Source organism: Sinohyriopsis cumingii, chromosome 4, assembly GCF_028554795.1.
Source record: "Sinohyriopsis cumingii isolate HCF-2022 chromosome 4, ASM2855479v2, whole genome shotgun sequence".
NCBI classification, from domain to species: domain Eukaryota; kingdom Metazoa; phylum Mollusca; class Bivalvia; order Unionida; family Unionidae; genus Sinohyriopsis; species Sinohyriopsis cumingii.
Genome location: NC_142964.1, coordinates 134,538,031 through 134,551,983, shown reverse-complemented (window position 1 = coordinate 134,551,983; position 13,953 = coordinate 134,538,031). Strand labels below are relative to the sequence as shown.

The 13,953-nt window shown below is 33.5% G+C and overlaps 1 protein-coding gene across 3 annotated transcripts in view; it reads right to left on the bottom strand.

Annotated features, from left to right (window-relative positions):
- The window catches only part of LOC149802127 (uncharacterized), a 131,898-nt gene that overhangs the window by 63,837 nt on the left and 54,108 nt on the right, over window positions 1-13,953 (bottom strand). For all 3 annotated transcript variants that reach the window (XM_089956530.1, XM_089956532.1, XM_089956531.1), the window contains exons 9-12: window positions 11,676-12,326; window positions 11,035-11,325; window positions 8,039-8,101; window positions 5,380-5,587 (exon numbers count right to left, since the gene is read on the bottom strand). In XM_089956530.1, coding sequence (XP_089812656.1) covers window positions 5,380-5,587; window positions 8,039-8,101; window positions 11,035-11,325; window positions 11,676-12,326 — 1,213 coding nt within the window. The remainder of the gene's footprint in view (window positions 1-5,379; window positions 5,588-8,038; window positions 8,102-11,034; window positions 11,326-11,675; window positions 12,327-13,953) is intronic.

Here is a 13,953-nt window from a genome sequence, read left to right as displayed (position 1 = left end):
CAAGCACTGTAACATGACTGGGAAGTAGAATCCTCCTTCAGAAGGCTCTCAGGAAAAGAGAAGCATGCAAGGCTATGGTAACAACAACCAAGATATAAGTTCCAACACCTCATGCGCTTTAACTGGAAGTCCCTATAGAATGGTCAACTTATGACATCCTATTGTCCAACAGAAAGGCCTCACGAGCCTGGCTGGGGATTGTACCACTGAGCTGGCGATATAAACCAAAGGTCTCAGCATAGAAGTGGGAGAGGACTGACCCTCCTTACAATGCCTAGTGAACTAATGACCATCAAAAAACCTTCAAAACAGTTCCCTGACCAAAGGGTGGTGCCATCTCAGTCTTTTCTGCAATGAACTTGTGAAGAATCCACTAAGACTGACTGGATATCATTGTTATGCTCTTGCTTCTAGGTGGCAGGACTGAGCAACCCTGTGTCTCTCTGATGCAGAGGAGACTGGAGTAGGAAAAGTCTTGTCCCATAAGTCCTCACCGCAAGGGGACTGTCCCAAGTGGCAGACTCGGCAGGAGAATGAGAACGTTTTTCAACCTTCATCAAGTACCTGGAAGAATAAGACAAGCCTCACTCCTTCCCTTTTGCTTTATAAGCAGATAAATTTTATGATGTGACCCACAATATCAACCCTACTTATGTGACCAAGGCCCTAATGTCCATGTCAGCATAAATGGAAGAAATATTCACTTTCCTGAAATGGATGCCACCACATCCCTTACAAATGAAGAGATTATATGGAAGGGGCTGCCAATCTGAGGGTTCATTGGTAGCCTGGCAACAGGGGGATCTCTAACTGATCCCTGTCCACATACTGAAGGGGATCTAATGATCAGTGACTTGTACTATCAGACCAGTGTCCAGTAAGCACCGACTAGTAACAATTCCCCAATAAGTCCAAAACATCCAGGAAGGTTTCAACAGATAAAAATTGTTCTGAGGCCAGCAACAGCAGAGTCACAGTGTAACAGGTGATGTATCTGCGACTCTTATCTGCATCTGGGATGTATGCAGGGAACTCCACAACTCCTTCTTCCTCCAATTTGCTCCATGTAATTGTCAGTCAGCACTGTTGGATAATTTTGCGGATGGTAACCATCACATTTTCCACTTCACCAGCAACTGTTACCATTTTAGCATGAAGGCTTATAGCATCGCAGTCCATCTGACATATCACACATATCCTTGCTCTTGATGCATTACTGTGGACCAGACATCTTCTGACACTACTGCACAAACAATGCAGGTCAAGGATAATGAACAATTCATACAAGTAAAACATCTTGTGTCTGTCTTCATTAGTTTTAAATTTCTTACACTTACTGCATTTTGCTATCATTGTTTAACTTCTTGACAAAAACAAAAATATTTAAAATAACAACCAAAAAGTGTTCACCAATCACAAAAACATCACTTGTTACATAAAAGAAGTAAAAAATATGTCCAGTCAGCACAAACAGACAAGCACATACACGCATCGGTGTTAAAGTTTTGGTGCACAATGTCAGAAAAAATGAAGTCCACAATTATGAAGCAATTCACACACTATTAATTCGGCATAAAAAATAATTTTCCCAGCATCTAACAAATACATTAATACAAACTACTGTACTGACTTTCTAGATGAAGAGGTTAAAATTACAAAGAAATTCAAGGAATCTGAAAGGTTGCTCAGTGCTATATAGATAGTGAAAGCATCAAACTTATACGTATCCAGCTAATGGGTAGTCACTTAGCAGTATCTAGCGGAAACAATGGTAAGAGTTTCCTCTCTTTGTTTATATGCTATATACACCACTCCCTTGATAACTTGTGGCTTGACAACTCATGAACCCACTTATAATGCGAGGTCAGGTGTTGATCCCATTTTTTTAACCAGAAAATACCCCAGAATTAATCCCTATTTTTTTATCTTGAAGAAAATTGTATCAAAATTAGTAACTGAAACTTTTATATATCACTTCTTTTGTCGTCAAAAACAGTAGATATGATCTGCAAGTTTTAATCAACATTATGAAATTATCAACTTTTAATAAGAAGTAATGTAATCTGCAAACATTTTGTTTCCAAATGACATTCATAGTACACCGCAATTAACGATATATAAGGAATTTTGATCAAAATGAAAATGTCACTTATGCCTAGTGGAGGCAATACTTTAATAAATAATTTTTTATCAAGTAAAAATTTGTGTTTTAGTCCTATCTTTTAGATTCTTTTAAGTTTACTCAACATAAATCCAATCTGTTCTCTTGTATTTATGTAAAATGTGTCAGTCTACCATAACAGCTATGTCAGCAAGCATTTCCTCAAGAACCTAATTAAGTGTAGACCGTGTTTTGAAGTATTTGTTGTATTGTTGCATTAAATGAAAAGCTGGTCTCCTAGTGAAAAAGTAATTTTAAATCAATGGAAGACATTTTAAGTTCAGTATCATATAAAAATTGTATAAAAGTTTATTTCCAAATGCCATGCTCATGGGGGCCCCACCAAAATGATCCAAATCAGGCCCCACGTTTGCTAAGGCTGTTCCTGTGCTTAAGCTCTAACGGCCTCGGTCACGTCAGGTGAACTCATTTCAGTCGAACATTGGTACAGTTATAAATGTTATCATGTAAGTAATACAATTAAATTTACCTACTGAATCATACTTATCCCTACTGTGATCAAAGATAGCAAAGTAACTATATGAAATGAATACTTCGTAAAATAAAGAGCTTTGTTTCACGGATACAGACCATTGTGAGGGAAATGATTTTCAGAGAATTCCTGAACTGGAACTTAAAGATATTCTCAAGAATGATAAGAAGTTTCACTATTACTTCCAATGAAATCAAGGCATCAAGATTTTACTAACTGAACAAAAAAAAATTGACTTTTAACATAGATGGTTGTCTCATGCTAGTTTTTGAAAAAAAGGAACCTTGTTTGGTGGTGTATCAACACTTAGTCTGGTTCCCTACTACACACTACACTATTATATGCTACTCAAGGAACAGGACTAATCAAGAAAACAAAAAGCAGTGACATAATAAACAAATGTTTTTGTGCACACATGGTTGTTAAGACCAGATGAAATAATGTTTTAAGTCTTTCAGAGATGCAGCTTAAATAAATAAATTCCTTTGTATGAGGGCCTCAAGGTAAATTAGTTTTAGCTAATTGTGTTACCCTCTTTAAATAAGGTCATTATTATTATTATTATTATTATTATTTATTATTATTATTATTTTAGTATTATTATTATTATAGATGTTGGACATTTTGAAAAACTTCATTAGAAAATGCGCTTTATTTACAATTATTCTCTATGCAATTATAAAATGAGGATTCAGTCATAAACAGCCCAGTTCCCACCCTCGACCCCACCACCAGTTTTCTGGATGTCTAGTAGATTTTTTTTAGGTCGCTCGGTAACTCATGCCCTTGCTTTTAGTGCAGTCTCCTGGACCCTGAATTGCTCAAGTTATTGAGGCAGAGTGCAGCTGGAAAAGAAGCACATTTTGCACCTTTCTGGGTGTGCTGCATTCTGGCAGTACAAGAGTTTATATATCCTCGTGGTATCAGTTTCAGAGCCCTTAAGAACAAATCATGGAATAATTCTTAAACAATGAAGTTTTATTAAAAGTTCATTTACACTCTGAATCACCATTATACCTGTACCAAAATTCAAAACTTGACAAACTTAAAAAATAAACTTAAAACTATTCATCGCTGTAGATATTTCTTCCATGACAGTTTATTTAAGAGTTCCATGTTTTGTTTTCCTCGGTTATACTATCATCTGTTTTGGACTGGTCGTAGATATGAGATAATATATGATCACACGAAATGGCAACAATGGCGAATATAACAATAAATAATCTCAATATGAATCAATATTTTCTTCAGCTTAATACCGATGTATGTTTTTGTTAAAACTTCATGGTCATGATGCAGTTTTCTATCATTCTAAAAATCACACAAATGACATGTAATGCTTTTATGACAGGGTTAGAAAGGTTTAATACTGTTTTGTTTCTAAAATTACATAAATGTTAATGTACCAAAATATAAACATTTATATTTCTAAAAAGATACTGATTTCAGTATATTATTTTTTTCTTTTCTTTATTCAATATTGGAACATAAAGAAAGAATGAAAAAAGAAATGTCATTAAATTTAACTGCGAAATTGATAATTATTTCATTACTGGACGTCTATAGGGAAAACAAAATGCAAAGTGGGCAGAGATAAAAAATCACCTTAATTTATTCATTAGACACTCTACAACAAACAAGCTACATCAAGGGTTTCAATTCAGTGACTTTGAAAAATAAAGGTATTTTAAATGGGTATAAAAGTGTATTAGGCAATTTGATGTTTTTTGGTCATTGTTATGCATAATGTAAATACTTATGTGATTTAGACAAGATTTAAGCATTTTCTTTACTTACAGCAAAGAGATAATTGTTAAGAAACTTCTGAAAATTGCATCATCTGTTACAGTATATCATGCGATGTCAACAAAATAAAATAGCCACTCCGAAACACAAGACACTCCAAAACTGATGTCATGACAATACCTAACATTAACGTAATCATGGAAAGCACTCAAAAGAAAAATGCCATTATTAGCTAATTTCAAAAATGTCCATAAAATCAGTTATATTCACTTTACATAAAACACATTTTTGAATATAAAGTAATTAAATTTTATAAAATACAACTCCAATGCACACACATCCTCAAACCTTTATAAATGCCAAACCCTTTAGAATCAGTAATTCAATGATACTGTTCTGTTTTGATGCATCCCATGTCTTTGTACTTACTGCTATCTTCCTGTTCCTTTTACATTTTACATGGATATAGCCTGTATCCATGTTATGTCATTCCAGATGACAAAAGCATAAAACCTAAAAATTATTGTACTTTTGTTTCCTTGTTTGTTTGTGGTACATGAATTTTATGTTTTAGTCGTGTGAGTTCAAAATAAAATTAAACCAATAATGAAACCTTTAAGGTTCTATAAAGACTTTTCATTGTTCAGATACATTCAAGAACACAACAATAAATAAGTTTATTTGACATTATTGATTCTGGGTCGACATTCTACACCAAGACAGGAGAAAAAGAAAATATGTGAGCCAAAAGTTAACCTTGTGCAGGTCATTCAGACTTCTAATAATATGTACAATAAAAAGTTTGCCACAGAAAGCAGTGTCTTGCCTGTGATGATGCAAGCCTTGCTGAAATGTTTGTAAAATGTCAGGTGTAATGAATTGTCAATCTGCAGATATCCTAGTCCTCTATATGTCAAAACAGCTAACCGCATCATATGAAAATAAAACTTAAATGTGATGTAATAAAAATCCAACTTACCCATTGTCAAGTTCATTGATGATCTCTAAAAGGATTTCCATTTGATCCCGTCTGGTCAAATCGTTCAATAAAGCTATGTCATTAAACCTGCTTTTGGTGGCAGAATCTATCTGAAGCTGTTCAAAAATCCAATGCTGTAATGGTTTTGGATCCATTTCCTCACGCATCAGCTTCATTTCCTCTGCTTTCAGCTTGGGTTCTTGTTTTCCTGGAGGTTAAATTTAATAGGATATTCTCAGAAAATATATGATTTTGTTATTAATTCACTGTGCATCGTTTCAATGCAAACGAGAACATGAAAGCAGTTTTAATTCACAAGTCAACCTTTATGACCTCAATTATCAGGTAAACTTGGTAGCAGGCAAAATTACACACCTGATTTGATATTACTGTGCATAAGTTCTGATCAAAGTATAGATATATATATATATATATATATATAGAGAGAGAGAGAGAGAGAGAGAGAGAGAAATAAGTAATGGACAGAGAGAAAACATTCTTCTTGTGACCATCCTAAAGTGAATCTAATTGGCATGTATATTTTAACATCAAATAGACTGCAATATAATTTCAGCTTATTGCTTTGAAACTCCATGGATACATGGTCAAAGGTAAAACAATATTTCAGCTACAAAATAACAATACCATTATTAATAACTGCACACACCTCTAGCTTGTTTTTAATACAAAAGATCTCTGAGAAACAATGATTGTGATTCAATAAAAAGTCATATTTTTAGTTTTTCCCGCCTTTTGTGTAAGACATCTGTGATAAAATGTAACATTTTTCAAAGAACAATAACACAACCACACCTCATCCTGAACATCAATATCTCTTCTTTAATGAGGCAATACACGATTTTTTTCAGCCCAAATAAAAGATTGATTCAATTCCTCTCTTAACAAACATTAAGAAGAAAAGCTATACTGTTGCTTGAATAATACTGTTGTTCAACCAGAAGCAAACTGCTTGATTCCTGCTTAACTTTTCATGACTATAGTCGATACTGAGTGATGAAAGGTCTACTGTGGTAAGCTTTAGAAATCAAAACTTTCTGGAAGTTTTAAAAAAAAATTGGATTGACAGTTCACTGGTGGAATATGCTCATTTAACTTAATGTAAAATTTCCAAGTCATTTGGTTAACAATCTGGAACTGGGAGTGTTTGCATTTTCATGCAGGAGCACATGCTGTTGTTTGCATAATCTTTTGAACAGTAAATATCAGGGCATAATGGCACTGAGTTACTTCCTACACAAAATACAAAAAGGTATCTAATATGAATAAAAGACATTTCAAGGTGAAAACACAAGTTCATTTTAAAAAGCACACAAGTACTGTACACTTCATCCAAGAGAAAAGAGGAAGGTATACCATATGCTGGTTGTGACCAAGAAGTCCAACGGGGATCAAGTTTATTTTTCAATTCTGGCCCTCCAATACAACTTTAAGGGAGGAAATTGTTAGCTTGGACTGTGGAATAAGACTCCCAGAAATGGAAAAGCAATGTAATAGTATCAAACAACATATTACTGCTATTAAAATAGATGATTTCATCATAATTAACTCTTTACCTTCTGCAAGTACTTGCTGCCCTGGCTACTGAGCATGATTAGCAGCCTGCCTTCTAGCAGCAGTTTGTAGGCTGAACCCCAGAGCATCATAACAGCTGCCTGAGTGAGAACTTCTCGAGTTATTTCCATGCTGTGTACATTTTCTGTATCAATTTTGTCCCATGCAAACTATGTAATTTAATGTAAAATAAAATTTTAAACACTTACCAATGTTTTGTACCACTCATTTCCATCAACAAGTACATATAGTCCACACAAATCAATGTTTATATTCACGTATTTATAATTTAAAAAATATATCTCAGTGTTATGTGTTTAAAATGTATATTAGATTACTTTTCTCACCACTATTTTGCTCACTAATGTGTCCACTACTTTACTGCAGATTTGGTAATTTTTTATGATACTGCCTGAAGCACGTAAAAATAAATCTATCTCCCTTGCATTTTCTTCTAAAATAAATGCTGGCCCTGAAACTCCGGTAAAGTCATCCACATTTACTGGTCTCATGTGTTCCGACCAGATTTGATTGTCTCGCATTTCAGATAAATCTGAAATGTCAGGTGTCGAAACAGGACTTAAACTAATGTCCAATCCTTCATCTTGAATCTGGTTAAAATTAATATCATCACTTTCAAATCCTTCAAAACTTCCATCAGAATCGGCGTCGGAATACATGAATGTTGACATTTTGTTTTACTGTCACCATTGACCTTGTTTTCAATAGAATTTCCCGCTTATATGCTGTAAAACTACTAATAGAATATGTTCATCATTTTATGTAAGGACTATTTTCATTGGCTAAATAGTATAAAAGAGAACGGATGTTTGTAATTTCATCCAATACAAAGTTTTAATATGAAACGTGTATATGCGTATCTGGGGTTTCCCAACCCTTGGCCGGAAACGCATGTATGAGCCAGCCGGGACAGAGAGAGTATTATTAGCAGCGTGTATATGCATCTCAGGGGTTACAAGGCTATTTTTATGGTTGCATATATGCATTAGCAGAAGGTAAAGAGTTAAATTAATGAATATAAAGAAACTCTCATACCACACTTCTCCTTGTACATTCATATAGTTACCTTTTGTACTTTTCAGGGCATCAGCTCTCTCAAAGTCAATGCAGAAATAGATTTCATCTGGTTCTGCAACAAAAAAATTTGCTGGTCATAGTATTTTGGAATCAATCTGGTCAGTCACCAGGTCAGTGCAACATCTAAATTAACTGTTTTAGATTCAGCTAGAAGTATAATAGTAAGATCTGTATAACTGCCTGGACAAAATAGCTACCCAAAATACATACAATTAAAAAGAAAACATTATAAAGCTAAACATTATAATAGTTACCCAAAATACAAAAAATTAAGAAGAAAACATTATAAAGCTAAACATTATAATAGCTACCCAAAATACATACAATTAAATATAAAACATTATAAAGCTAAACATTATAATGGCTACCCAAAATACATACAATTAAAAAGAAAACATTATAAAGTGTCTTATAATCAAGACACATTTTTAAAATCACTAGATATATATAAAACAAAGATATTAGGGAAAACGGCAATTAAATTAACCATACAGACTACCAATGTTATGCATCAATCTTAATTTGTCTACATGTGATGTAACTATCTAAAATCAGCTTGTGAAAAAGTGTTAATTCCAATTTCACAATGTATAATATTTATCTTTTCATATAATATTATGCAATATGCTAAATTAGAACAGGCATTTACTGCGTTTTATCTTTTTGAATTTCTATCTATTAATGTCTTGTTTGAATTTTTTCACCCATTCCCAGCTCTATTTCAGCAGCATGACAGAGCACTTTCAGGCCATGCCTATGGTTTCCATTAATGTCAGTTCAATATTTATTCAATGCGTTATCAATGACAAGATACATGAAATCTGCCCACATATTACGACTTATATCCAATTAAAAGAATTTGATCTTATTCCATTCTAAATGGAGGATACCGAAATTGTAAAGTCTAATTGAAGAAGAGTTATGTATACCTGGTATGGTTCTGTATTCGTGTTGTTTACAAAAAGGAACAGTAACATTTTTGAAAATAATGCATCATGAAGTTCTGTAGGTTCCTGTCAGCAAGCATATTTGATTGATTCAATCATAACTTTTCAAGTTACTTTGACTTCAATAGAGACAATATGTATAACAGCAACTTTTCAAAGCAAAATTATTGTGCACAAGTATGAGAACCTACCTAATAAGTCTGGTTCCTCCAAACAAAAAATGAATATTTTACAATTAAAATATATTATTATATGCTCATTTTTTCTCTATTAACTTTACATTGTCAGAATCATTCAGTATTTTATGATACTGCACACCTCCATATTGCATTCACGTGCATAAAGGAACTACATTCTATTGTAAACAAACAATGGATGCAGACGCCAGCACTTTTGATTTGTAAAGAAATCAGGTACACTTGTGTAGTAGGCGCTTTATGTTTTGGTTGATGAAATTTGTTTCTGAATGATCTAAAGCAGATGTTTCATGGACTGCCACATACCAGCGGCTTTGGCATATTCCACATTAACTTTTTTGATACAATGTTTCGGATCTAGGCTAGCTATACAGTAGATGCCAAACAGGGTCCTTACAAATAACATGCAAGTGACAAGGCATAAACTTGTCTTCTTTATCTCGTAATAAGAATTACAAAAAATATACTTCCCGTTTTACATTCTGAATTTCCTCAAAATGTACCTTCTTAGTTCTGTAAATCCAAATTACGTGAGCCATGTCGTGAGTTCTCAAGCTTGATTACACATTTCGAAATTGTACTGTAATTTCGACTATATTCCAAGTGCAATTACATCCTCCTTACTGCACTCAAAATGAAATAAACATTAAATTCAATAGCTTCTTTTTGATAATTGCAATTGAAAGACTTCATATTTTTCCCACATTATGATTTCAAATAGTCAATGACAGAACAAACACACTTGCAGATGTCAACATGCTTCTCCCACGCTGCTTCAATCCAAGTATTTCATGTACAATTTGCACAGATGAATCCAGTCCATAATCACACAATTTTATAGAATCAGCAAAAATCCCAAAATCTATTCATTCTAGATCAAATGGAAAAGTTGTTGCAATGCGCATTCATTCACAATATGACTCCGAATTTCAATTTTAAGTAGACACGCCATTTTCTTTCAAAAGTTGTCTACCGCGTGATAAGTTCAAAACTTCAAATTTATCTGGTCGGAGTTATGTAAGCATTAACACTTGTTGTGTAATGATGAATCTGCACTTGTGTATTTAGTTTGGAATATGGCATATATTCAGTTACTCTGTTTCTTGTAGTTTATTTTGTTTATATAATTAAGCCTTATGTAGAATAAGAAAATGAGCATATAATAAAAAGTTTACTGCATTTGTATGGGAAAATATGAACTCGTTTTGTTAGATGGATATCCTGCAATCCCAAGGTCGTGCAGTATTCCATCAGAAAAACTCGTTCATATTTTCCATACAAATGCAGTAACCTATAAATACTGTATAATTGGAGAAACCCAAAGTAAAATAACAGATTAATTTATGATGTATAATCAAGTAATTTTTCCAGTTAGACTTTAATGTATGTTCAATGTATACAAAAACTCTTAATGTTTACTTCTTAATACTACAGCATAAACAGTGTCAGTACCATGCAAATATACACACCTGATGTGACTTAACAATGTATATATTTTTTGATCATAGTCTTGTATGTGTATGTGTATCTCTCTCTCTCTATATATATATATTATTTCTGAAGTCACTTTAACGTTAATGGACATAATATGTCTAATATTAACTTCAAATCAAAATGATTGTGTGCAAGTCTAAAATCCCACCTAATTAAGTTTGATTCCTCCAAATAAAAACATTAATATTTTACATGTATGGTGTATAATAAAATCTGTTTTCAGTTAGACTTTAATGCATTTTCTGTGGATGCATGAACTAATAATGTTTACTTTATAACACAAAAGAAATAATTATGCAGGCATCCATATTCATCTCAACAGTTTAAATAATGTACCAGACACTTACCACCGAATCCTTGAGACTTGATGGAAACTGTAACAAGTACAGAATTCCTCAGTTCAGTTTCAGACTGGAAACATCCAATCTTGAGTAGCTTCCTAATTTGCATTGCTACAAACTTTGGTTTTAAATCTTGGAGTGTGAAGTCCTCACCAGCAAAAAATTTAAGAATAATTGAACCAATGTCTGTTCTATTGTATCTCAAACTCCGTGGATTGAATATGTAATTCACAATGGCCCTCGGCAGAACTTGTGCCCAACGAAGAAGAGATTGCAAGGATCTTGACTCATTTGCATCTGTTACAAAAGAACAGAATGAATGTTAATTGCTATTCAAAGGTACTGGAGCTAGAAAACAACAGTAAGTTTAACAGCACATGGAATGGCTATCTCATTTTCAATGAAAAATGGAGTAATAATAGTTTTTTAATAAAGGATATCTTTTTGCATGAATTATTTATGAACTTTTGCATTTTTGGGTATGATTATTCAAAATCATATTGCCAAAATGAATTATAATAGATTAATCTCCCAAGCTCAAATAAGGATGGTCTGTAGGAACTGTGGGACTGCTGCTAATCAAATGTGTTAGGGCAATTATCCACATTTACATATTCCACTGCTGAAAGAGAGTTTGTTATACTAACCTGTATTTTGATGATCTTCATCAGTTATTATTATTTTGTCTGAGGATGCTTTCAGATTACTGTCAGATATAATCTGCTTCATTATTTGTTTAGTGATATCTGTCTTCTTTGTGGTATCGATGTGTTTGCCATAGACAGCAGCAATTCTGTTCTGAAAATCTCCTCTCTGGTTTGGATCAAACTGCTCCACCAGTCGTAAAATTGACCCAGAAATAGCATGCCATGCTTGCAGAAAGTCAGTCTCAGTCAAACCTCCTTCAGAACATTGAATATGTACATCTTTTCTGGCATTCAACAGTCGAAGAATATCTGCTCCTGTTGATGTATCATTTAAATCGGGAGGCACCATCCAACCTTTTAGAGGTTGTGTGAGTTTGCACAAATTGATTAGAAGTACGCTTAAATGGCGTAAATCAAGATTACTGAATGAAAAGTCAGATTTTAAAAGTTCTATTTGTCCCTTTGTTATAATACTTTGTTTCTGAAGTTTCTCAATCTTTACTTCACACCCTAGTAACACTTGAATGCCACCCAAGGAAGATGAATGCTTTATGAAAAGTGACTGCAGTGCCCGAGTACCCACTTCATTCAGCAACAGGTACACACGACATAAATTTTGCATTGCAATGTTTTCACAAACATATGCTGACCCTGAAATTTAAAACACTCATGTCACAAAATCTAGTAAAATTTTAAGTACACTTTAAGAAAATTTACCCGATTTAATGAAGGTGAAAAGAGGCTCAGCATATGTATCAATATCATTCTCATCAAAGCAAAATTCAAACCTTTCACTACTTTTATAATATTTACTTTTAACACTGTAACAGTATCTGGCCATTAAATTGGCCAGGGAACATAAGAACTTCAAATGCACAGACATTTTCAGGAGTGAAGGCTGCTTTTGGTATCTATGTTGCTATTTAAATCAAACAAAAATCACTATTATATTTACAACCAGTTTTGTTACTACTTTCAAAATCCTTTCAACGAAACATCATCAGGAGCCTACCGCTTTCATCCTTTTAATTTTGATTAGTACATCATGCTAATTATGCCTCGATGACACCATATGACAGCTCAAAGATAAACAGTATTAGCATGGTAGTTTACTCAAGCATTGATGTTTAATTGGTTAAAAGTATCAAATGAAAACTGTAAAGAGAGAATGAAGTACAAAATCACTACGGTCTGGTAGCTGTGCTAAAATGACTGCATTTTGTATCTTTGAACTAGTTACTAAAATCAGTAAAATAGTGTGAGAACTATAAAAATGCCTCATATTCTGACAAAATTTTACCCCATGTTTAATTCTCAAGACACATTCAACAATGTAAATCATCTAAATTACCAAACATAGCCAATATTCATTTCACCTTCTGAATTTCATAAATAAGGTTTTTCAATTAAAATCTAATTTGTTTAGTAAATCTAAGGATGAAACTGACAAACAATTGCATCACAGAGAGCAGCAACTGTTCTTATTTGTGACCCAAATTAGATGTATTGCAACTGTTACAATGTTAGCGAGATCACCGGGGCACAATGAAGGAACTCTACATTTACATTTTAGATTCTTGCAACTGTTCAAGTAGACAATAGAGAGTTGTTGTTGTTGTGGGGTATGACGCCATTTTTCTGCACATGATAGGCTATACATGGCAGCCAGTATTAATCGTGGAGGAAGAACCCGGGAAAACCCTGGAAAGAACCATCAACCCATGAGAAGCTACTGGCAAGCTTTCTCACATACCCATGTTGGCTGGATTTAAGACTCGAACTGATGCAGACAGGTGAGCTGGCAGTGATCCGTAACAGAGAGCACTTTAGACCACTCGGCCACTCGGGGCCCCAGAAAACAGAGAGAAGAAAACAGATCAATACTGCAATATTGTTTAAAATTTTCTAAATGAATATTAAAAATCTACCCCGCATGTTAGAAAGAGACCAAACCTTTGATTTCTTAATTTAATGCTAAAATTATTACTTTAAGTTCAATGGATCAATAATTTCTCGCATTAATTGAAACCATAAAAATAGAGTTTGAACGTATTTAAATGAATGAGCTTCTGTTTAAACTGGATTGCATTTAATTACTGTTAGTCTGTAAAATGTTCCCTGAAATTTGCTAGGAAGTAGAATGTCTACTCAGTAAGTAGACTGTATGAAAAGGGTCCACTTACTGGACCAGAACCTATGTTAAATTTTATAAGGAAGGAAAAATTCCACTTGCATGTGAATGAAGATTAAATTCATTCATATGTCCCATAAAACACTT